This window comes from Furipterus horrens, unplaced genomic scaffold (assembly GCF_987537825.1).
Source record: "Furipterus horrens unplaced genomic scaffold, mFurHor1.1.pri manual_scaffold_7, whole genome shotgun sequence".
Taxonomy (NCBI): Eukaryota; Metazoa; Chordata; class Mammalia; order Chiroptera; family Furipteridae; genus Furipterus; species Furipterus horrens.
Window position 1 is genome coordinate 106748279 of NW_028327177.1, and position 22775 is coordinate 106771053.

Here is a 22775-nt window from a genome sequence, read left to right on the forward strand (position 1 = left end):
ACACCATGGATCTCCTCTTTGTCTGTCTGTCTGTCTATCCGTCCGTCTCTCTTCCCAGGTGTCCTGTGTCACTGCTCTCCACCCCGTCTCATCTGCTTCTGTTCTAACTGACCACCGGCAGTCTTGGTCGCCCCTAACTGCGTCTCCCCCCATTCGTGTCACCTGCCACTGCCCCGGGGCCCCAGCACTGCCACCGAGGATGCCCACCTGCCCGCCTACTCGCCCGCCAGCCCACTCTCTGGCCCCGCGAGCCCAACGCTGATGGCCATTTAGAAGACTCCTCAGGCCCCAGCCTGCCCACCCTCCTGCCCATCAGGAGTTGACGCTCTCTGGTTCCTACGTTACAGCCCGGCCCCCGGCCCTGCCCACAAGGAGGGCTTCTGGCGTGTGTTTGGGGAAGCCCTTGAAGACCTGGAGTCGTGTGGTCAGTCAGAGCTGCTGAGGGAACTGGAGGTAGGGCCACCTGCCCTGCAGGCCTGTGTAGGGGCACCTGCATCTGGGCACACTGGTGTGTGCCATGGAAGGCAAGCATGCTGATGGGATTGTGCTCACTTGTAACATGTAGGTTTGCACTCACACAGTACCCGCTGTGTAAAGGTGTCTTCACACATGTGCAGACTGTGCATGGACATGTGTGCAAGTGTGACTGAGAGCACTTTGGATGGCACATTGAGGCATGTGCACATGTGAGCATGTCTGCATCATGTGTGTACTGGGACCATGAATGCATGCATGCATGTGAGCATGCTCATGCATGCACAAATGCTGAGTGTCTTTTCAGATCACATGTGTGTGAGTGTGCACATTTGGATGCCCAGGGGCAGTTTTGGTGCTTGTGTATGCATGTGCCATATGTGGATATGGTTGTGGGCATGCCCCATGGAAGGGTGTGGATGTCAATGTCATTTACAACACAGGAGATGAGGAGCCAGAGGAGCTGAGAGGTGAATGCAGCTTTGTGCGAGGTAGCGTTGCCCACACTGGAACAGGCAGCTCAAGAGAAACTAGGGAAGATCCGACGGGGTCGCTTCTGAAGCTCCTTCGTGCTCTGAGAGCAACTGTTAAAATTCCTGCTCTGCTCGCACACGTTCCCTGTACTTGCGTTCTAGCTGCTTTCCTTCGTCTTCCAGTCCATTCATCCTCTCCTTGGCTGTATTTAGTCTACTAATCCATTTCCTAAATAGTGTATTTTAACTTCTACATCTTTTATTTCTATAATTTCTCATTATTTTTCAACTCTTCAGTCTTTTTCTTAATGTCTCATTTTCTTACTTTTCTGCACGTTTGAAGCAGACTTATTTTTAAATTTCTTTAGATGCCTTTTTTTCTAGTTTCTTGGGTGCGTATTTCTTTGTCTACTGTGTCTGTGAGCAGGGGGACTTTGTATTGCATTGCTGTGCTTCCGTACAGCAGTGATGGCTCCTGAAGGCAGGGTGTTGTTGAAGCATCTCTGAGATAGAGTCTCACAGGTCCTTGCTGGGGCTTTTGATCTTCATCAGTTCCAGACCAGTTTTTCACATTAACGTCCCAGCTCCATGTTTCTTTTACACTGTTGATGGGAGTCAGAGTCTGGCCCCACGCTAACATAGTGGTCGGGTGAAGGTTCCTGGTTTCTCACAAACGGTTTTGCCAGCCTCCACCAGTCCTGGCGGTTCCTTTCTGAACCCGTGCTAGCCAGCAGGCAGTTCTGGTCCCCATCCAGCAGGGGAGGGCAGTCCACTCACTCTCTGCTTTTCCCTCAATGGGTACCCCAGCTCCTAACATGCATGTCTAGTTCCACAGGCCAAATGGTTCTACTCCTGCTCATGCCTGTCTCTAAGTGTTTCCTTCTTGCTTCGAAAGTGTTTATTTTTATTATGGATTTTAGAGAGAGAGAAACACCCTTTTTTTTTTTTGGTTCCACTTATTTATGCATTATTAGTTGCTTCTTATATGTGCCCTGGCCAGGGATCAAACCCACAACCTTGGTGTATCAGGATGATGATCTAACCAACTGAGCTACCCAGTCAGGGCTGAAAGTGCTTATTTTTTAAATTTTAATTTACCACAAGATTCGGTATCAGCTCAGTCTGCATCTTAATTGAAAGTTCTAGGATTCTACAATTCTACCATTACAGTTGTAATTCCACAATTCTACGATACCCTGGTCCAGGAGTCTATGACACCTTGATTTTATTTTTTAATGATTCTGTGACCCCAAGATTCTGGGCCTCTGGTCTTTCCTTCTGGACTCTGGCTCTTCAGGCAGGTGAAGACCAGGTGTAAGAGTTGAGAAAGGTTCCTCTGTGCCTCTTTGTTCAATGTCCTCTCCCATTCTCCTCTCTTCCTCCCCACCCCAACCCAACCCTTGACCCCAAGTTAATTGTTGTCATAGTCCACCTTCCCTTGGGGGATCTCTAAAAGATGGAAACTCGCAGCCCCCGTGTGAGATAGTGGGAGGTCAGATGATGTGATGGGCAGGAGGACAGAAGTTTCTAGGCTGGGGAGATACCTCTGTGCCTAGGAAATTGTATAATATCACGTTTAGGAAGTACATTCTCCCATCCCACCAACCCCCAAAGCACCCCCTACTCCCATCTATGGATTTCCCAGTCTGAATGCGAGTAAGTTTCCCTCAGGGCCACCCGTGGCTCGCAGCTCTGAGCACAGCATTGAAGGTTCTCCTGGCCCTCTCTGAGCATGCCCTCACTCCACCTCTGACACATGTCCTAACTCTGCTCCTTTCTGTCCTTCCCCACGGTCACAATCCCCGGTCACAATTCAGACCAGTCATCTTTTGCTGGGAACTGCATGGTCCCTAACAGGTGTCCCTTCTGGCTTCCACGCCCACCTCTGTAGTCCAGTCTCCATCCAGCAGCTGGACGATGCTACTAAATCCACAAATCTGGCCCTGTCCCCCCACCCCCTGCATAAATTCTTCCGAGTGTCCCATTGCTCCCAGGATACAGTTAATATCTCTCACAGCACAGTCCACAGGATGTGCAGGACGAAAGCCGTCAGCTCCCGGCCTCATTCCATTCTCCCCACCCAGCCTTCTTCCAGATTCCCCATCGCAGGAGCTTTGCACATGCTGTTCCTCTGCCTGCCAGGTTCTCTCTCCTCCCCACCCCACTTCTAGCTCATCTTTTAGATTTCAGCTCAGGAAACTTCCCTGACCCCTCACCCTGGACTGGATTCATTGTCCCAGGCTCTTGCCTTCCATGTGCCTGGCCTCTCCTCTGTGACTTTTACTGTCATGTGCGATTTTATCTTGTTTTTGCGATTAGCAAGGTAGCAGAGTGGTTAAGACCCCTGACTTTGGAGCCAGACTCTGGGTTTAAATCTTACTTTCTCTCAGCCTCTGTTTCCTCATCTGTAAAATGGGAAAAAAAAAGGTATTTGCTGGTCTCGTAATATTGAACAGAATAAAATGAGTTCTATATAGAAAGTGCGTAAGACTGAGTCCAGCACAGTGAGTGCTCATTCAGGGCCAGTGGTGATTATTCTGATCGCTACTGGGATGGATTGATCCTGAGGGACCCAGGAGGGCAGCACTGCACCTGTGCTCCCCACCACCGTGACCTGAAAGGCTGGCGCATAGTAGGTGTCCAAAGAGGCTGACTGAGAGCAGAGTGAGCATCTGAGTGCAGGGTTGTGTCCTCACAGGCATCCATCATGACAGGCACTGTGCAAAGCGTGGCCCTCGAGGGCAGGCCTGGCCACCGGCCCTGGCGGAGGGGCCGGGAGGGACCAGCTTCCCCTGAAGAGATGCGGGAGCCGCTGCCGCCAACACCCTTGGAGATGCACAAGGTGGGTGCTAGGGCTGGACGCAGGAGGCCTGGGAGAGTGTCCTGTGCCATTGGGCCTGCCCCTCTCTGGCTCTTGTTCTCTGCCATCAGGAAAGGGGGATTTTGTATTGGTTTCCCCAAACTTCCATCACACACACCCCTGTGGTACACACTGGGCTGGTATTAATTTTTTTTAAGTAGACTCACTTTTTCCCAACTTAAGTTATTGTGTGCATGTGTGTATATATATGATTTATGTATAAAATATAAAGGCTTTGCTATATTATGTGTATATATTTATTACTACCTTAAATAAAAAGCCAGCATTTTTGCCACCTATAGTTTACTACATAGTAAAAAACCCAGAGGAGAAAAAAAAAACCTCTCACCCAAACCTCTCACTCAGAAACCTCTGAGCCTGAAGCCAGCTCTTTGATAAGGGGGTGATGAACAGGTGTTGGGGGGGGGGTGAAAGCACACAGGCACCCCACTGAGACCTTCTCCTGGGAAGATGAAAAGACCTGAAAAGGAGCACCTTCCTCAGGCCCTGCTGCGACTGAGTGCTGTGAACTGGGATGGGTCTGCTGAGGTGCAGACCCGGAGGGAACCATGTGGGCGCAGGCAGTAAAGTGTGGGGAGCGCAGCTGGGCGAGGCGGCTGAGGCTGGGTGCTGAGACGCGGAAGGCCGGACCATGGGATCCTGGCTGCTGTGGGAAGCTGGGGACAAAGCTCAGCACTTGAGGGCCCTCCTCCTCCTCTGCTCCCAGGTGACCCTGCACAAGGACCCCATGAGGAATGACTTTGGTTTTAGCGTCTCAGATGGCCTCCTGGAGAAGGGTGTTTATGTCCACACTGTGCGTCCTGATGGGCCCGCCCAGCATGGGGGCCTCCAGCCCTTCGACAGGGTCCTCCAGGTAATGCTGTGACAGGGGCACCTCAGGTAGGGTGGTCTCTCCTAGCCCCAGGGTGGGGAGAGACCCCCACTGCTACCCTGGCTGAGTGGCCTTGGGCCAGTCACCTCTCCTCTCTGAGCCCCGGATTCTCCATCTGTGAAAAACGAATGATGACACCTGTTGTATTAGTCAGGTTAGGCTTAGTTGTGTTGCAGTAACTAATAGCCCCTCAATCTCAGTGGTTTAACTCACACAAACATTTATTGCTTACACCACACATCCACCATGGACTGCTGTGAGCCGCGCTCCATTGGGCTGATGGAGGCTCCACCCTCTTGTCATCACCTCAGATTCTAGGGCAGAGGGAACCACACTGGAAAATTGCATGTTTTGTTTTTTTTTTCTGCCTTCACTCCCGTTCATGGCCTGTTGGCCAGATTAGTCATGTGACCTCACCAACTGCAAGGGAGGCTGGGAAATGTAGGTGAGCAGAAGGAAAGCTATGGGCATTGCTAAATTGACGGAATATATATTTTCTCTAAATTGATGATGTTTTTTCAATTTAGATATATTTTAAAAGGAAATTTTTCTACTCAATTAGGAGTGAAAACCCAGCACTGTTTTCTTGAAATAGAACGCCAATATAAAATACAAATAAAATCGAAATAAGGGATGGTCACAAAATTCTAGGCAGGAGGCTAAGTGCATGTATGCTCTTTCACATTAAAAAGGGAGAAAAGCAGGTGTCAGGGTGTGTGAAGGATGTGCTGGCACGTCCTAGGACTTGCTCTTTAATTAAACCCACCAGAAGGATTGAAATAGTTAAATGAAGAATGACTTCTAAGTGGGTGTTCTAGATTTACCCCATGCCTTGGTGGGGGCAGGGCCCTGGTGGGGGCAGGGCCCACATTTAGGAAATCCCTCAATTCCCACCCCTTCGGCCCAGCAGCACTGATGCCCGTGTGTTCCTTGGCTATGCACCGTGCAGGTCAACCATGTTCGCACGCGGGACTTCGACTGCTGCCTGGCAGTGCCACTCCTGGCTGAGGCCGGTGACGTGCTGGAGCTGGTCATCAGCCGCAACCCACTGGCACAGAGCAGCCGGACCCAACGAACGCCAGGCCCCAGCAGCCCCCGGATGCTCTGAGGTCGGCGTGGTCCAGACACCCAAGGGACCACTCCAGCAGATCTTGGCTCCTAGACCTGTGGCTGGCCTGGAGACGTGGCCACCCACCCGTCCATCTGTCCATCTGTCCAGCTCTGTTCTCCAGTTCAGTGGAACTGGGGTGCCAGGCAGTGAGGTCCCTGCTCCAGCTGGAGTGGCATCAAGGTCTTTTTCCACTTCGGGTCTTCAAGATGCCCAGAGGTACCCGGTCCAATAGAGACAGGCTGCTCAGCTGGAAGAAGAGGGGTCTGGAGGTGGCTTCAGGTCCCCACAGGGCTTCCTCAGGAGGGTGTCTGGTGTGGGGAAAGCCCAGCTCAGTGTAGGGACCACTTGCTCCCAACAGAGCTGTGGAACTGGAATGAGCTACCACAGAGGAGTGAGCTCCCTGTCACAGGAGGTGAGCAGGCGGGAGCTGGATACCCCAGTGGGGTGTGAGGCATCCCAGTGATGCATCCACATGTGCTCAGAGGGTTAGTTTCTCAACAGGGGGGTGTTCAGGGGGAGACTGGGGAGCAATTTCAGCTGAAGAGCTGATCGCCAGGAAGTCTGCTGCTTGGGGTAGGTGCCCACCTCCTTCTCCAGAATTCTTTCGTTTTGGGCTTGCTGGTTCCAAGATTCTCTGATTCTGATGTCCCCACTGAGAAGGTTCTGAGCTGCAGCCTCTGGAATCTGGGAAGCGCCAGCTTTTTGATACGAAAGTTGCTTGATTGTTTTGTTTTTGGCGTCTCTTTGATGAAGTGTCTGAGATGAGAGACTGCAGCCCTGGACCCACTGGGCAGCTCCATGTCGGGCTTTGGGCTCTCAGCACCCCCGGCTTCTTTCGTCCGCTGCGTGGCCACTGACCCATCTGCATACACCCTTCTGAGTCCAGGCCCCTATATGAGGAGGGGGCTATTTGGGGACAAAATTGGGGCTCCATCCACCTGCCATTGAGTGAAGACGGGAAGCCATGGAAATAGGATGTGCAGCTCAGTGGAGCAAGAGAATGAAGGAGAAGCAGAGAGGAGAGAGAAACAGGAGCGAGAGTCTGAAGAGATGGGCCAGTCTCTCTCACACTCAGTGGTGACAGTGTCCAAGTTGGTCATTCAAGGATGTTTCTTCCCACTTGAAATCTGGAAGCACTGGCATCTTTTAAAATCGTTTTTCTCATTTTCCACAGACCAGAAACCCTTTAGATTTTAAGAAGAGCATGGGGCCTCCCCCTGATGGCCCGGAGTGTGGTCCCCGGGATGGAGGTGGGCAGGCAGGACGCAGCCTGGTCTGGGGCTTTGCTCTTCCCCACCCAACTCTTAATGAGGGTCTCAGGAAAACGGGGTACCCACTCCCACCTGCACCCACCTCCACCCCTGTCCCCTGAAAATGTTCTTCCACTCAATCAACCAGATGGGGAGTCAAGAGGCCTGTCATTTTCCCTGAGTCTGCTCGGTTACTGTATGACCCCTCTGAGTCTGATGCACCCTCTGGACAATCAAGGGGTGAGCAGTATCTGAGCAGGTAGGAGCCTCCCTGTCCACTGTGGCCCACTTGGCAACCGAAGGGCCTGCCTCCCCTCTCCTCAGCCCTTCCCTTCCCTGTTCCATGCCCCTCCCACCCTCCCTGGAGAGCCCTCCATGCCCTGGCAGGACTGCCCAGTGCCTCTGCTGTCTTGATTTCCAGTGTGAATGTCCATGCCCCGGTGAAAGGGCACTGTCCACCAATTACAGGGGCACCAAGCAAAAGCCAAGAACCCTCAGATTGGTTGGGGCGAGGGGTTTACAGCAGAGACATGGCCACTCACAGCCTTAGCTGTGTGACCTTAGGAAAGTGGCCCAGCTTCTCTGGGCCTCTGTCATTTGACAGAGCATACTCCCAGGGCCTCTTGGCTTGGGAAAGCTGCACTGGACTGCAGGTGAGGAAAGATGCATCCTAACTCTGACCAGTGCTCCCTTCCCTCCCCCAGCTGAGGCCCCTTCCCCACCCATGTATGCAACGAGGCCTGGAGGCCTGGCAGGTGGACCTCCTCACTGTGGCCGGCCTCCTCATATGCAATATTTCTTCTGGCTTCTCATGGGATCGTTCATTCCAGACTTGACGTTTCCTGACACCTGTCCCTGGTGAGCGTCCTGCCTGCCTATGCATTTTGGGTACAGACTGTGCAACATGCCCCTTCCACCCCCAAAAGCTGTATTTTTCTCTGGCTGAGATGAGAGCATATTCCTTGTATTTTTCTACATGGGGTTTCTTAGGGAAGCACTACAAGCCAAGGGGCTGCACTGCAAAGGCCATTTGGGGCCTGTCTGGGCCCCATGTAAATATGTCTGTCCCACCAGGGGCTGCAATGACTTGGGAGTTGGGGGTGGGAGGCTGTGGGGATGATTTGGATTTTTTAATAAAATTATTTAAATGTACCTAGAGAAGGGTGTTTACTATTTTTTTTAATCATAAGCTAGCAAGAGTCAGCTTCTGTTCGGGTCTTGTGACATCTCACCTGCTGTTGATTAACCCATTAATTCATCTATTCAAAATGTTTGCTGTGCACTACGCTTCATTCTAGCCCCTGGGAAAACATCAGGGACAAGATAGATGAGGTCCTGTCTGCATGGAACTTATATTCTAGTGAAAGACAGACCATTGACAAGTGAAAAAAATCATAAAGAATTCTTCCAAGAGGAATACAGAGCAATGAAAACCACAAAAACAGTAATGGGGTTAGTGACTGGGGCGGAGGACCTCTAGTTCAGGGGGTCAGGAAGGGCTTTGCTGAAGAGGCAACTTTTGTGCCAAGACCTGAAGGACAAGAGTCAGCCCTGTGGAGACATGGAGGAAGCATGTCCCAGGCAGAAAGCATGGCAAGTGCAAAGGCCCTGAACTGGGAATGAGCTTGATGAGTTCAAGGAAAAGAAAGAAGGCACGGAACGCCATGGGGTTAGAGACCAGACTGAAGTACACAGAGCCCGACTGTACAGGCTTGGGTGAGGGCTATGGATTTTATTCTCTGTGCAGTGGGAAGCCACTGAGGCAGGTGAGTGGCAGGTCTGCTGCCTGGGTAGGGAAGGGGCCAGGAGGGCAGCCTGGGGGTGTCCTGGGTAGGATGAGCCAAGGGGCAGGGCTGGGTCTCACTGTGGGGCCACAGCTCTGTGAGGACAGACGAAGAGCTTCTTCCAATCAGCTATGCCAGAGGGAGTGAGCTCCCCATCTCAGGAGGGGTGTAAGCAGGGACTGGACCACCCGATGGCATTTATGTGGATGAGCTGAGACAATTGGAGGCTATAGTGTTGCACAGGATACTGCTGGTCTTCCGAGAGAGAGAGAGACAGAGAGACAGAGAGAGAGAGAGAGAGAGAGAGAGAGAGACAGAGAGACAGAGAGACAGAGAGACAGAGAGAGAGAGGTAGCACTGTTCCTACAGCCTGCCGGCACACCAGGCACTGTTCTAAGAGCTTTTCGAGAACTCCTTGGATTCTCCCAACAGCTTTCAGAAGTGGCTCCATCACCATTTCAACATTATAGGTGAGAGTATGGGGCACAGAGAGGTTAAGTAACTTGTCCAAGGTCACATGGGTAATAGGGATGAGGCCAGGATTTGAACACAAGCCTTGTGGCCAAAACATTCAGGGAGTGGGGGAGGGAGGTGGGCAGAGGCCAACAGAAAGGGAGATAGCCAGAAAAAAAGAGAGAGGTGTTATTCTAACATTGTCTATAAATAATGAAACACTGAGAGATTCCTTTGGTCTGGGAAGTTGAGGAAAAGACCCAGCAGGCTCCCCCAACCCTGCATCATAAAGGGTGATCTGGCCAGTAGGCGGGAAAGGCTGCCCCAAACATCAACCCTCTCCTGGCCTGTTTCCCCACCTAGATCAGTGTGTTGGGCTTACAATCCCCAAGGCTGAGGACATCTGTGCCAACCACTGACCCTTAGGATGTCCTCCCCTGAGGTCCCAATGTGCATACTTCCACAGCTTGCCACTTACCCACCTTCCAAGAGCACCCTCAACCCAGGCCCCACTCTTGCACTTGGCAATCAGAGCCCCGATGGGACAGCACGGGATCAAGCTTCGGGGACTGCACCTGGTGGGAGGCGGAGGGAGCGGGGAGAAGGGCACTGACCTCAGGTTCGTGCTCCATCCCTAGCCTTACAGCAGGATAACCCTGGGCTGAGAAAGAAGGAAGTCAGTGCAGGTGAGGGCCTGATGCATGAGCATCACCTCTAATCATCCCTGAACACATAAAGGGGGAGTGGTTTATTCCAGATGGGGAAACTGAGGCTCAGGAGGCTGTGTGAGGTCTCTCAGCTGCATGGGGCTGTGGGTGTAGCAGGTGAGCTTCACTCAGTAGGACCAGTAGGACCAACTCGAGCAAACCCAGGTGCAAATCGACTTTCACAGGCTTGCCGTGTGCACGTGTACAAACCACCTCCCATCTAGAAGTCTCTGCCTCAGTGTCTCCAGCCTTGGATAACACCTTTGAGGGGCATCCTGGAGCTGGACTGAAAGCCCCTTATGAACTGCAAAGCACTTGCCAAACGTAAGAAAAACGAGCCTCATCAAACTAGAACCCACACATGTTGGATTTAAAAAGGAAATGTTTATTTTCATGTTATAAGGTGATTACAAACTCCTCTAAAAAAAAAGCAAAGATGAATTTAAAATATCGATATACATATTTATCTACAAAGCAAAAAAGGAAAGACCCTGCAAAATACAGGGATTCATATCATAAACATTTAACACAAAAGCTTGTATACTGCAAGACTGAATTACACACCAAGGATCTTATTCAAATACAAATGTTCCTCCTCAGAAGAGTCTCTTGTTGGTTGATATATATATATTTTTTTTTACAAAAGTTCAAAATACCTTAAAAATATTTTGAAGTTAAAAAAAAAAAGTCCTGGTGAGCCAGACATATTTCTGGAAGGAGGCAAGACCCACATTTTCAGCTTTCTCTTGTGCTAAATACAGTCACAGTTGGTAAGGATTTGAAAATTAATTGGATTAAAAAAAACCATGGAGCAAACATCTCAGTTTGAAGCCAAATGTGTCACAAGAGGCTGCCTCCCTGGGGACCTTGTCAGAGCAGGTATGTAGTGACACCCACAGAACAATAGGATAGCTTCTTATTGAAACAAGACTAATTCTGAGGGAGGCCCCACATTCCGCTCCCGCTTTGATATCTGGGCTTTTGTTTTGTGGCTTTGTGCTTGTTGCATTTTTGCACAGTGGTATTTACGGCATCCACGGGGATGGCCCAGGTTGGAATCGCCTGACCTCCGGTCTGCGGGCTGCATGGCCCCGACTGGCGATCTAGTGCGGTTTTCCTGGCCTGTGTCTGAGTTGGGGAAGGGAGGCACCTGCCTTCAGGACTGGCTGCCCAGAGCATCTCCCCACCCAGAGGGGCAGCAGCGTGCAGATGCTGGCTGGGCCACTGGCCACTGTGCGGTGGGACCTGGTGATACAAGAATGCCCTGTGCAGGGCTGAGGGGGGCTGGCTTTCCCCTGTGCTTCACCACTGGCTCTGGGGATGTGCTGGGGACCTGGGATGAGATCAAGGGACCAGAGGTGCAGAGAGGGAGCTGCGTACTACTGGGAAATCAGAATCTAAGGCCACTTCCTGCTGCCTGGGAATGTCCTATGTGGCCTCAGGCTGAATCCTGCCTAAGGGTTCTGCCTTTTGCACACCAACTGGCTTCTTTGGGCCTCACAGTTTCCTCATGTGCAACAGGAATCTCAATGCTTCACTCTCAGGGCTGCTGGGGGCAGGGCTAAGGTGAAGAGGGGGAACAGGGGCTGCCTTTCCTTCCAGAGGCCCGAGTCACCACTTGGGGACCAGTTGGCCCACTGATGGTCAGGGGGTGGCAGGTGCTGCCCACCTCGCTCCTGAACACTGGGGATGGAGTGTTTTTCTTTTTCCCTAAAGGCTCACCCTGGATCTTCAGGGAGAACACTGGGGAGCTGCATTCACCACTCGCCACACACACGTCAGAGGACCCACAGCCAGAACTAGATGCAGACAGTCTGATTCTATTCCCACTTGCTGTGCCAAAGACCCTCCCCCATGCCAGGCCTCAATGTCCCCATTTTGTGAGGGCATTGGAGGGGTGCACTGGAAGCCTCTGTCACTGACCGTGCAACTCCACTGCAGGGACCTACACGGCCCAGCTCGATGGAGCATCTCCCTGGTGAGATTGATCCTGGGGCCCTTACCCATTTCTGCATCCTAAAAAACATTCTTTAAACACCTCCCTTGCCCCGCTTCCAGATCTAGCCAGCTGGACTATGTATGCGGGCATCGGAATCTCTGACCCATCCCAGGCAGAGAGTGGGAGGAGGACTGCCCCTTCTCCAGAGACAGGTGGACCAGAGTCACGAGCGCCAGTGACAGTTTCCTTTATGTGGAGACATGAAAGTCGCGCATCATTACACATTGTACTCATAGAGCCAAGTTCTGCAGATACACCAGAGCTAGGGGATCAGACACAAGGGTGACAACTGGAGACAGGTGCCAGGGAGACTGCTGAGGGGTGGGCTTGGGGCAAGTGGCTGACCTTCCAACCAGGTGGGACCTGGGGACTTGGTCTGCATGTCTTTGGTCTAGAATTTGGTCTGGGAATCTTATAAGAGGCCTTCCTCGGGCCATTTCCAGAATGTTGCAATTTGCCTGCCACCCTGTGGCCTTTCACTGGGGATCTGAGCCCCAGAGGGGAGATGTATGTAGCCTGAAATGACCACAGCTGGCCAAGCCCCCCTTGCTCCTGCATACCACCTGTCCCCAGTCACTGACAGTGGTTAGTTTACTACAGTTCCATAAGACAGAGGAAAAGGGGTCACCTTGCTACTCAGTAGAATTAAGGAAAAAAACAAACAATAAAATCAAATCAGACACAGCGGCAACCATAAATACATAGAAAAATAGGAACACGTCAGAACTGTGAACGGTTTGGAATAGGTGTTGTTCGGCAGAGTATGTGCTTTGGAAAGAGCGAAATGTGAAAGTTTACCAAAGACAAGAGGTTCAGAAGGTTCAGAATTGCCTCTGCCCCTTGGGAGGGGAACATCAAAGACTCCTCCCTCTCCCAGACTGGGGTGGGGGTGAGGCTCCAGGTTTCAGAGAGCCCCTGCTCTGAACACCTGAGGTGGACTTCACTCTCCACCCTCCTGCCCCACACCACCCCCACTAGGCAGTCACTGCCCTTTGTGACGTTTCGGTTTAGTCAGAACTTGGAAGTAACTTTATATGGCACAGTTTAGGTCCAAATGGGGGCCAAGGCGGAGGTGTGTCCATATGCAGGGTGTTAAAGGTAGAGTACCTCCTCTTCTGGTTCAGCGAGGACACTGTACTTGGTTGATCCAGTTCTGGGGTGCCAGCCCCCTGAACCCCAACTTCTCAAAGAAACCCTCCCTCACTGCCTGCCCTCAGTCCCCACATAGTGCATACCTGACACCAGCTATTGCAGGGGTTATGAAATGAAGACTTTTATTATCTCCCAGGGTCTACTAAGCGTTGCACTTGTGGCTGAACTGGGAGGAGTTTGGGGAGCACTTCACCAGGTTCAAATATCCAGTGAACCTCCAAAGATGTTCTTGGTACTCCCTGCGGGGAGCCAGCATGGCCCTGGGCTGGGATCTTCAACAAGAGTTTATCAGGAGTTTCCCAGCCTCTGGGAGATGAGGGTGGAGAGATGAGGGGGAAATAAAGCACCCCTCCCCAACACTGGGCCCCACATCCTTTGGTCCACTCGCTCACCCCTCGTCCCTCACCAAATACAGGCTGCTTCCCTCCTGTAGGGAGCTTCCAGGGAAGGGGAATAAGCAGAACCTGACAGGCCCCCACTGTGATGCCGTATGAGGCTCAGGGCCGTGGGATGGCCAGCTCCCGCCAGGCCAGCCTCAGGTCTCTCCCTGGGGCACCCAGGAAGGACAGGGGCTGAGCAGGCAGCCCCGTGAGTGTTCTGAATGCCAGGCCCCATCCTCACCATCCACCTCGGATGACTGGTTCTGGCAGTCCCTCTGACCATCCACCATCGACCTCTAAATAAAAGGCAGGATTTTGTTCCTGGTGCCACGATTTCTACCACTCTCAGAATCTGATTTTCGCTGTAGGGCCTCACCTGTCAGCTTTAAATCAGTGCCTTTATTTGAGGGGTTGGCTCATTAGTTAGGTTTCCCTCTTCTTGGCTACAGCAAGTGTAAATGAGACACCTCCTCACAGCGCTCCTTTCTCCAGCCCCAATGGGGCTGGGGCTGGCCTGAGGGTAGAGCCCTCTCCCTGCTGGCTGCTTCCACTTGAACCAGGTTTAGGAGGTACTACACCTTTCAAAGGGGTCTGCTGTTCCAGGAAAATTCCACCCTGCATTTTCTGGGGCAGAACTTTCTGCCAGCTACATAAGCACCGAAGAATTGCTTTTGAAAATGAGATCTATTGCTGGCAAGAAGATCAATTCAAGTGGTAAAAGTGTATGACAATCTCTAAGTGTATATATAATTATACGTAAAAAAAAAAAAAAAATACAAAGAAAAATTTACCAGTTCCCATAAAATACATCTAATTCAGTATGAAAGCTCTGCCTTGCCCCGGACTTCTGCCCATGGGGCTTTTCTTTTTTTGTACAAAATAGCCCCAAATCAAAACAAAATACACATACACACAACACCACACACGCGCGTGCACACACACAGTAATATTTTCTGTGACAATTAAAAAAAATTCCTAGTGCAAATATAAAGCTCTGTAAACCTGGTCCTATGAGAATCTAATGTTAGTAAACAGCAGGAAAGCAGCCCCTGGCCCGAGAGAGCTCACATCATGGTCTCCACTATGATGTGGGTGGGCTTCATGAGAGCGCCATTCATAGCCGCACGGGAGCTGTAAGGGGTGGCCCCCTCTCGCTCCACGGCCCAGTGGTTGGGTTCCCTCGGGGTCAGCAGGTACTTGAGTCTCTGGAGAAGGAAGGGAACAGAAGCAGGCAGCAAGTCAGGCAGTCTGGTTCCCTTTCACTACAGCCATCTACCCCCACCCCCACCCCCCGGGGCTGCCAGGGTGCTGTTTGGCCTTTTGCAAATTACTGCCCTCCCGGGACTTCCCGTTTCATCCACTGGCAAAAGCTGAACTAAGGTGTCCTCAGGTCCCTTCATCCTCACAGCTGGCTGCCTGCTCGTGGAATCATTGAGGAAGAGAGCCCTCCCCAAGGACACCGAGAGAACCGATGGCAGAACTGGGACATGAACCCAGGGCTCCCGCCTCCCCGCCCACCTCTGTCAAGTGTCGACCCAGAAATTTTAATAGGAAGAAGTTATGAAGTACTCTATCTAGGCATTTGGATTAGGTATATTAGAAATTTTCAGAGCTGCTTATTAAAAGCTACGATGTTTCATTCAAAAATCCAAATTTCCACCTTTTCTTTAAAAATCGCAAGATCTGTCCACTGCAGACCCCATGTCCCCTTTCGGTAACTATTGGCCAGAGCTGAGCGCATCGCTCTGGGGCCTGCCCCCGGGGCTCCCCTCAGCTGGGTTGCCTGCCTGGTCCCTGGAGGCCCGGCTGGAGACCCAGGTGAAGGGCAAGGGGTGGGATGCCAGCAGGAAGGGCGTCTGCTCCCCTTTCATCGCTCCGCCTCTCCGCACATCTGTATGATGGGGTGCACGCACAGCCGGTGGGATGGGAGGCAAACACTCCCGGACAGCCACTTGGGTGCCATTTATATGGGGGTGAGATGCAACTGGACTCCTCCCAGGACAGAAACCTGGGTTTGTGGAACCTGGCTCCAGGAGACATTCATGCTGAGAGGCTACCTGGGCAACCCGTGCAGGCAGGAGCTCCAGGGGGCACACAGCAAAAACAGATGGCGGGAGGCTCAGTGACCTCCGGGGGAGGAGGTTAGGTTTGCAGGTAAGGGTGCGGGCAAGTGCGGGGGAGAGTGGATTCCTCACCCACCCCTTCCTCCTTCCCCTACATAACCCCACTCTGACCAAACCTCGACACTGCAGCTGGAACAATGTTTTAAAATTAAACTCTGAAGGGACACACAGGTTAGTGACCTGTTGGGTGTTCCTCTGTCCAGCCCCAGGGTAGAACTCTGTAATTGCTGTGGGTAATGACCAGTCAGAACAGACATCCAAGCCCCTTGGCTATGCATCCAATTAACCCTTTAGTTTCTGGATGGTGGGAACTGTTCTGGAAATTCCTGGGGAGAAACTGGGTTGGCATAGGGTATATGTAGGGCGGGTGCCTGGGGGCTCAGGGCAGTAGCTATTGCCTGTATGTCCCCAGGCTCAATATTTCAATATTTTAAATGATAGGGCCCTTCAGCATTCTGGCTGAATACTGGGGTCCTTCCGTGTCCTCAGAAAACACCAGGAGCCCAATGCTGCAGGAACAACCCAGGGCCTGCTGGCTCAGACAGAGCTTCATGTTTTCCTCCCTGGCAAACCCCTGCCTACTTCCTCTGTCTCCGGAAGGCTGGTCCTTTCTGCCTAGCCTTCCCCCCCACCCCCAACAACACCTCCAGGCCATTCCGTTGCCCACAAGGAAACCCACCCAGCCCAAGGGGGAGACAGGGCCCCAGGACATCCTGGCTCCAGATTTTTAAGAGAATAACAATAAAAAACAGCCCAGAACAAAACAGTGCAATCTTGGAGCCCACCCAAGCCCAAAGGTTAAGTAAGATTCTAAGAAAAGGATTTCTTGGAAAGAGCTCTGGCTTTGGCCAGGCCTGGAATCTACAGTATTGTCAGAGGAATTTCTGAGAGGAGGTGAACAGGGGGAAGGCAGCCTCAGGGGAGGAGACTGGCAGGCACAGAGGCCTGGAAGCTGGAGTTCTGTCTCAGACAGAGGTGGCTTCCGAGGGTTGGGCAGCAGATAGGGCCGCAGGCCTGGGGACGGGGCACCAGCTGGGTGGCGCTTATCTGCGCTTTGGCTTCAGGGTAAGGGAAGGCCTCCTGGGGGGTGGCGGGTGGGGGGCTCAGCCTTCCTCCCTGGCTCCTGGTCTCCTGCCTCCGAAATGCAGCCTCTCTGCTCCTAAAATAGAGCCCCAGATCTTGGCTTGGTATCCAAAGCTGCCATCACCTCTCCATTGCCCATCTCCTAGAACATGTCACTGCTGCCCAAGCATTGTCACACCTCCGTGCACGGGGCCCCATGCCTGTCCACCTCCAGTTCTCTGCTTGGCTAACTCCTCCTGCTGCTACAGCCCTGAGCCCTCTCCCACGTGAACTTGTACTTTGTTCCCATTTCCCACAATGCGCTCTCCTGCCCAGTCTCAGCCACTCCATGGGGCAGGTGGGAGTGTAGGACCCAGGGCAAGTAACGTGCCCGAGATCACACAGTAAACCCAAACCGACAGCAGGGGGGCCTTCGGCCTCCCCACCCTCACAATCCCGCCTGGGCCCCGGTGCTCACCACGAGGAACGGCCCTTCCGTCTGGCAGAGGCGGATGACCATAACCAAGGGGACACACACCATGGAGGACAGAGCCAGGCTCCAGCCCAGCCCGATGGCCCAGGTGGGGTACACATACACTTTGTTGTAGGTCAGGGGTACATACTTGACGAGAGAAAAGATGAAACATCCCTGTGGAGAGATGGGGACAGTCAGGGGGGTCCTGGGCATCGGGGTTGGGTGGCTTCTGGGACCAGGGCAGGCCTTACCCAAGGGGCTTCACACCCTTCTCCACTCTGCAGCATAAGGACCTCCCCTGGTGCAAGCCTGACCAAGTCACTTCTCTGCTCAGAACCCGCTGTGGCTCCCCAGCGCCTTCAGGACGCAGTCCCAGCTCTCAACGTGGCCGGAGTGTCACCAGGAGCTGTGCCCCTTCCCTTTTTACCTACTCCCACCTTCACATCTGTGCTCCAGCTCCCCTGAACCCCTTCCAGCTCCTCAGCCACTTGCCCCAGGGCCTCAGGGCCCAGGATGTTCCCTCTGACTCCTCCTAATTTAGCTCTAATGGTCCTGCCTCACTCGCCCAGGCCCTGCCCAGACATTTCTTCCCAGAAAGCGTGTGGTTACAATAACTCCTTCAGCACAGGTTGCACCCTCCCAACCTGAGTCAGTGAGGGCAGGAGGTATGTGTCTTGTTCCCAGCACTTGGTGCACAATAAATGCTAGCTGCCTTTCCTCCCCTCCCCACCATCTCCATCTCTGAGCCCCAGGACAAGGTATGGACCTGGGCCTTGCCCTTCTGGATGTCTACAGCCTAGCCTTGAGACTACGAAACTGGCCAACGGCCATCAGCATCCATGAATAGCGGGGAGGCATAGGTGAGGTCAGCTTGGAGCCCCAAAGTCTATGCAAACACTCTTTTCCACACATGGCTGGGCTGGGAGGGCCCAGAGCTCCTGCTCTGATCAGAATGACAACATCTCAGAGTATAACCCAGGTTGTCTTGGATGACGCAGAATGTGAAAATGCCATCCTCATGACCTAATAACTGAGGTTTGATGGGAAAACCAATCTATCTACATTAGAACTGATGACTGGGAAGGGAGGAAGCATTAGGCTGCAGGTGCCTGCCATTGGGCACCTGCTGTATGCCTGGCCCTGGTATTGTTTCTGCCCTTCTCTGTGGGAGAGCACAGGAGGGGGCTGCTCTGGGCTCTCCCAACATGAGGAAGCCTTATACCTGCCAGAGACCTGTACCTGCCTGTCATGTTCCTCTTCCTACCAAGGTGACTTTATCCTGCCACCTTGAAATGCAACCTGTCTCTGACCTATGCAACTCCTCAGGAAGGGAGAAAGGAAGAAACTGATAGTCATAGTGGTGAGAGGCACTGCCCACAAATATTCAGTAAGGACGAGAGCATGGGCTTTGGACCTAATAAAATCTATCTCTAAAAATAAACCAGCCAAGTATTATGGTTACTGGCTGCTGTAGTTTACTTATTTTAATGGGGAAAATAAGCACCTCATATGGAAAGGCCACAACCATATTAAATAATAATAGTAACAACCTAACGCTGTTGGCTGCCGCTCACATCCCACGTCTGTCTCCTCATTTTACCATTGGGAAGATGGGGTCCCCTAAAGTTACACAGTGAGTTAGTGGCAATGTTGATTTATTCTGCCTAGGAGCAGAGGTCACTGAAAGAAGGGCCTATTTATTCTTCAGCCCCTGGTCCCTAAATACAAGGAACACGTCTGTCACCTGTGCCTCCCATGGGCGGTCTGAGCCGAGATGGCAGAGCAGGTGTGTTGCCCTGCAGTTAGCTCCAAAGCTCACGGCTGGTCTCAAATGCTGATGGGAAAGCAGCTTCTGCTACAGAGGATTTCTCTTTGGCTGGAGCCTTTGAGCAGAAGCTAGAGACAGACAGGGTGCTTGGGCATACTCCAAGGCCACATTCCAAGGTGGCAGTTGGGGGACCCCTGGTGGGAAGAGGAGTGTGGCACCTCACTACTCTTGGGTCTTGGGCTGGTATTCAGCTTCCTTGTTCTTGGGAGAGTCCTGAGCATCTCTTGGCTGGGAAGTCCCCTCTCTAGTTACAAGCCCCACCCTGCCATGGAAACACATTTCTAATGTCTGTGTCCTCTCCTTTGGACATCCCGATGGCTCCTTCACTTAATCCATGACTGAAAGTGGGCTCATGGGCTCTGGAAGGGTTTGGGGAAAGGTTACGTGCTGTATTGTGGATCCTCTGAACTTCTCAGCAGGCCCTTATACGTTTCCCTCTTTGAGAATGCTCTGCCTTTGCACAGGCTGGTTTCTTTGCCAGGAATGTCCTTCCTGTTTTCTCTTCCTGACAACTCATCTCAGGGTACGCTTCTGGGGCAACCTGCCCCACCTCCTCCCAGGCACAGTTGTCAATAGGCTTGGTACAGGACAGCACTCAGCAGATGCTGAATGCAAAATAGTGTAGCAGATGAGAAAAGGCTACTACCCACAGCCAGGCCAGAGAAAACTCACAACACAGAGAACTGGAGTGACCACGGCCCAGCTGTACTTCATCCATGGCCCAGGCCGATAGCCGATCATGTCCTCAATACCATCATACAAGTTATCACTGCCTGCAAGAGACAAAGGGAGACAGATGTTGACCTGGTGTCCAATGTCAGCAACCATACTGTGGACGGCAGAGCAAGGAAGGGCTCAAGAGCCATGAGGGGTCTCTGGGGCCTGACCCATGTCCTTGTATCATACACCACATTGACCCAGGTGTGCAGATGTTTATCTAAAATAAAAAGTAACTGCACATCCTGTATTTTTCTGGCCACCTTAGGCATACCCTACCCAAAACCTGGTGTAACCAATCCCTGTTCTCAAGGAGGTCCGGATGGACCATTCCTGGACCCCAGAGTAGTTGATCAGAGAGACCCCTGCACAGCCAAGTTATATGTCTGTCAAAACATACAGTCACACCTTGCACCTTTAGCACAGGGAGAATCTGCAGTGTGGCTACAACAATGTTATTTCTGGAGGGAAGGGGCAGCCTTCAAATGAAAAGTCCAGGTAGGAAAGGTCTTTGTGTTTGACTCAATAAATTCCCCTCAGAATTCTGTTTCTGAAGCTCCTACATAGAGAAGCCCAAAGGAGAGACTTGAGAAAGGATCTGCAAAAACTGTACTCACCATATATCCAGGCAACAACAAAACATTCAAAGAATGCAACCCACAAAAGGCATACACCGCTAGCTGCATAGTAGTCAAAGAGTTGAAACACATACATGCCACCCTGTGAAGGAAAAAACAAAGATGTTTGATGTGTTATTTGGTATCTAAATCCCTTAATATATAAAGAGCCCTGGCATGTCAATAATAAAATATAAAACCCAAAAGAAAAATAGACAAAGGTTTTTACAATCAGATACCTCTGTAAAAAGATACTCCACTTCATGTTTGACTCAACACACACATACACAGAGCAAAATAACATCTTCCTGAGCAAAAAATGACAAGTTCACTGAAGCCTGCTTCCAAAGGAGGCACTTAAAACCAATCGTGGCCAACATGGAAGACTTCAGCAACTTCCAGCAGCTCAGCATATGCACCTGTGATCTACCTTTTGCAGAGGGAGGTTTCTTACAGAGACTTCCAGAAAAAACATTTACTTTTACTCCCAGTAAGGAAAAGTGGTGATGGAAAAGCCTGAGCTGAGTTTGGGGGCTAATGGCAGCCCTGTGCTGGAGAATATGGGAGGTAGGCAGGGAGAGGTACAGGAGAGAGTGCCCTGGGCCTGTATCCTGAACTCACATGCCTACATCATTTAGCCCAAGAATCTTTTCTTGTCTGGCCCATCTCTTGCTAGACATGCTGACCCACTGCTGCCTTAGACACACTTGCTCCTTTCCTTGCTTACTTCTTTGTCCCACTTTAAATGGATCATCTTCTGGCCCTGCCCTTTCTCTGAACAGCACATACTCCTGGCCTCGGCACTGCCTGCAGTATTTATGCTGGAGAACCAACCCCCCCTTCAGGCCTGCAAAGGGCGGCTGCACGCTCATGGGGGAGAGAGCTGTTTTTTTTTTAAAAAACGGATTTTAGCTGAAGCACCCCTTTCCCAGGCCTCCCAGGATGGGGGAAAGACAGAGAGCATCAGTGTTGCCATGGTAACAGGAAAAGAGCAGAAGTTTGGGTCAACTGCTGAGTCCCCTGGGCAGGGCAGGGCCCCTGAATTGGGTGGGGCGAGGAGATTACCCACCCTGGTCCTGTCATCCAGATGTTGAGGGGACCAAGGAGACGGTGTGGCCTTGAACTGCTCTGAGACACATATTTGGGGCACCAAGGGCCCTAATAAGGGGAGGCCCCTCGCGCCAGGTAAGAGAGCCACCTACCTCCGTCACCATCGTCAGCCCCAGAAGGTAGCTAATGCTACATATCAAGGCGATGAATATTTCCCGACGGAAACCCTTCCTTAGGAAGGACGGGTAGAGATCAACCAAGGACGTGATCTGTCCTTCAACTTCAACAAACTAGGGGGGGAAAGAGAGCAGTTTGAGTGGCAGATGCCCAGCACCTCCCCTCTGCCTAGAGAGAGGAGCGGGCATGGGCAGTTAGCCTGTGAGGTTAAATCCAAACATGTGAACCCGGTCTTGTGGGCTCGGCCTGCTGGTCAGGCCACAGTGGCCCATGCACAGTTCTTTACATGTTCCACAGCTCGTACTGCTGCTGAGCCTTGTCCAGCCACCAGAACGCCCTTCCCTCATCACTCAAGAATGACCGTTTCTCTGTAGCCAATGCTGACCTCCGCCCTGGCTCAGGCGTTGGCACATGTGTTAGCACATGTGTGTTGGCAAGACAACCTACTCCCACTTTGGTCTTGGTCCTCTCTGAAGCCAAGAGCGGTGCCCCCTCATTTCAAAGCCTCGAGTGCCCAGCTGGGCCAGGCCCATGTGGTTGCTCTACAGACACATGAAGAATGGGTGGGTAACCCCAGGCACGCCTGGGCCTCAGTTTCCCCATCAGATTCATGTGATGGTTTTAAACTCTTTGGAGTTTATAGGCCCGCAAGAGAATTCTGCAAGTGTGCATGCAGGTGTGCACACCTACATGCACATGTGTGTAAGCTCAATGAAACCATGACTCCAGGGCTCATGGACTCCGGGAACTCATCCCTGAGCCCCCAAATGTGAGGCAATGTTCTAGAATGACTCAATTTTTCTAAATCTTCTCATCTATGCACCTAATAATTTAGCTTGGAGACTTCCATATCATTCCATGGGGAGCTGCCTCATTTTTTAAATGGCAGCATAAAACTCCGTCCTGTGAGCACATGTTGTCATAGACCTAACCAGTGCCCGACAGAAGGCTTCCAGCCTCTGCAGCTATTGACCTGGGCAAGGACTCTTCCACTACATCTGTCTTTAGGTGTCTGTGCACAAAGTAAAACTTCAGGACTAAAGGGCTCACGGACTCGTTTTACATTTGGATGGCTACAAATTGCTCTGCCAACCAACACACCCTCCAAGGCCAATCTGACTCCTTTAAAAGTTGAAAAGCTAACCCCCGACCCTTCTGTTCTGTTCTTTCATCTGCGAGCACTTTTGGGAA

General features: G+C 51.9%; 2 protein-coding genes across 2 annotated transcripts in view; one reads left to right on the forward strand and one right to left on the reverse strand.

Moving 5' to 3' along the window:
- The window catches only part of GRIP2 (glutamate receptor interacting protein 2), a 56421-nt gene extending 49593 nt beyond the window's left edge, over positions 1–6828 (forward strand). Inside the window, exons 21-24 of the mRNA XM_090284224.1 lie at positions 348–453; positions 3646–3789; positions 4535–4681; positions 5649–6828. Of these exons, the coding sequence (XP_090140350.1) occupies positions 348–453; positions 3646–3789; positions 4535–4681; positions 5649–5807 (556 nt within the window). The 3' untranslated portion in view covers positions 5808–6828. The remainder of the gene's footprint in view (positions 1–347; positions 454–3645; positions 3790–4534; positions 4682–5648) is intronic.
- Positions 6829–10678: 3850 nt separating this feature from the next.
- SLC6A6 (solute carrier family 6 member 6) overlaps positions 10679–22775 on the reverse strand; it is a 41049-nt gene continuing 28952 nt past the window's right edge. Inside the window, exons 9-13 of the mRNA XM_090284226.1 lie at positions 21560–21697; positions 20358–20460; positions 19696–19796; positions 17199–17369; positions 10679–14740 (exon numbers count right to left, since the gene is read on the reverse strand). Of these exons, the coding sequence (XP_090140352.1) occupies positions 14600–14740; positions 17199–17369; positions 19696–19796; positions 20358–20460; positions 21560–21697 (654 nt within the window). The 3' untranslated portion in view covers positions 10679–14599. The remainder of the gene's footprint in view (positions 14741–17198; positions 17370–19695; positions 19797–20357; positions 20461–21559; positions 21698–22775) is intronic.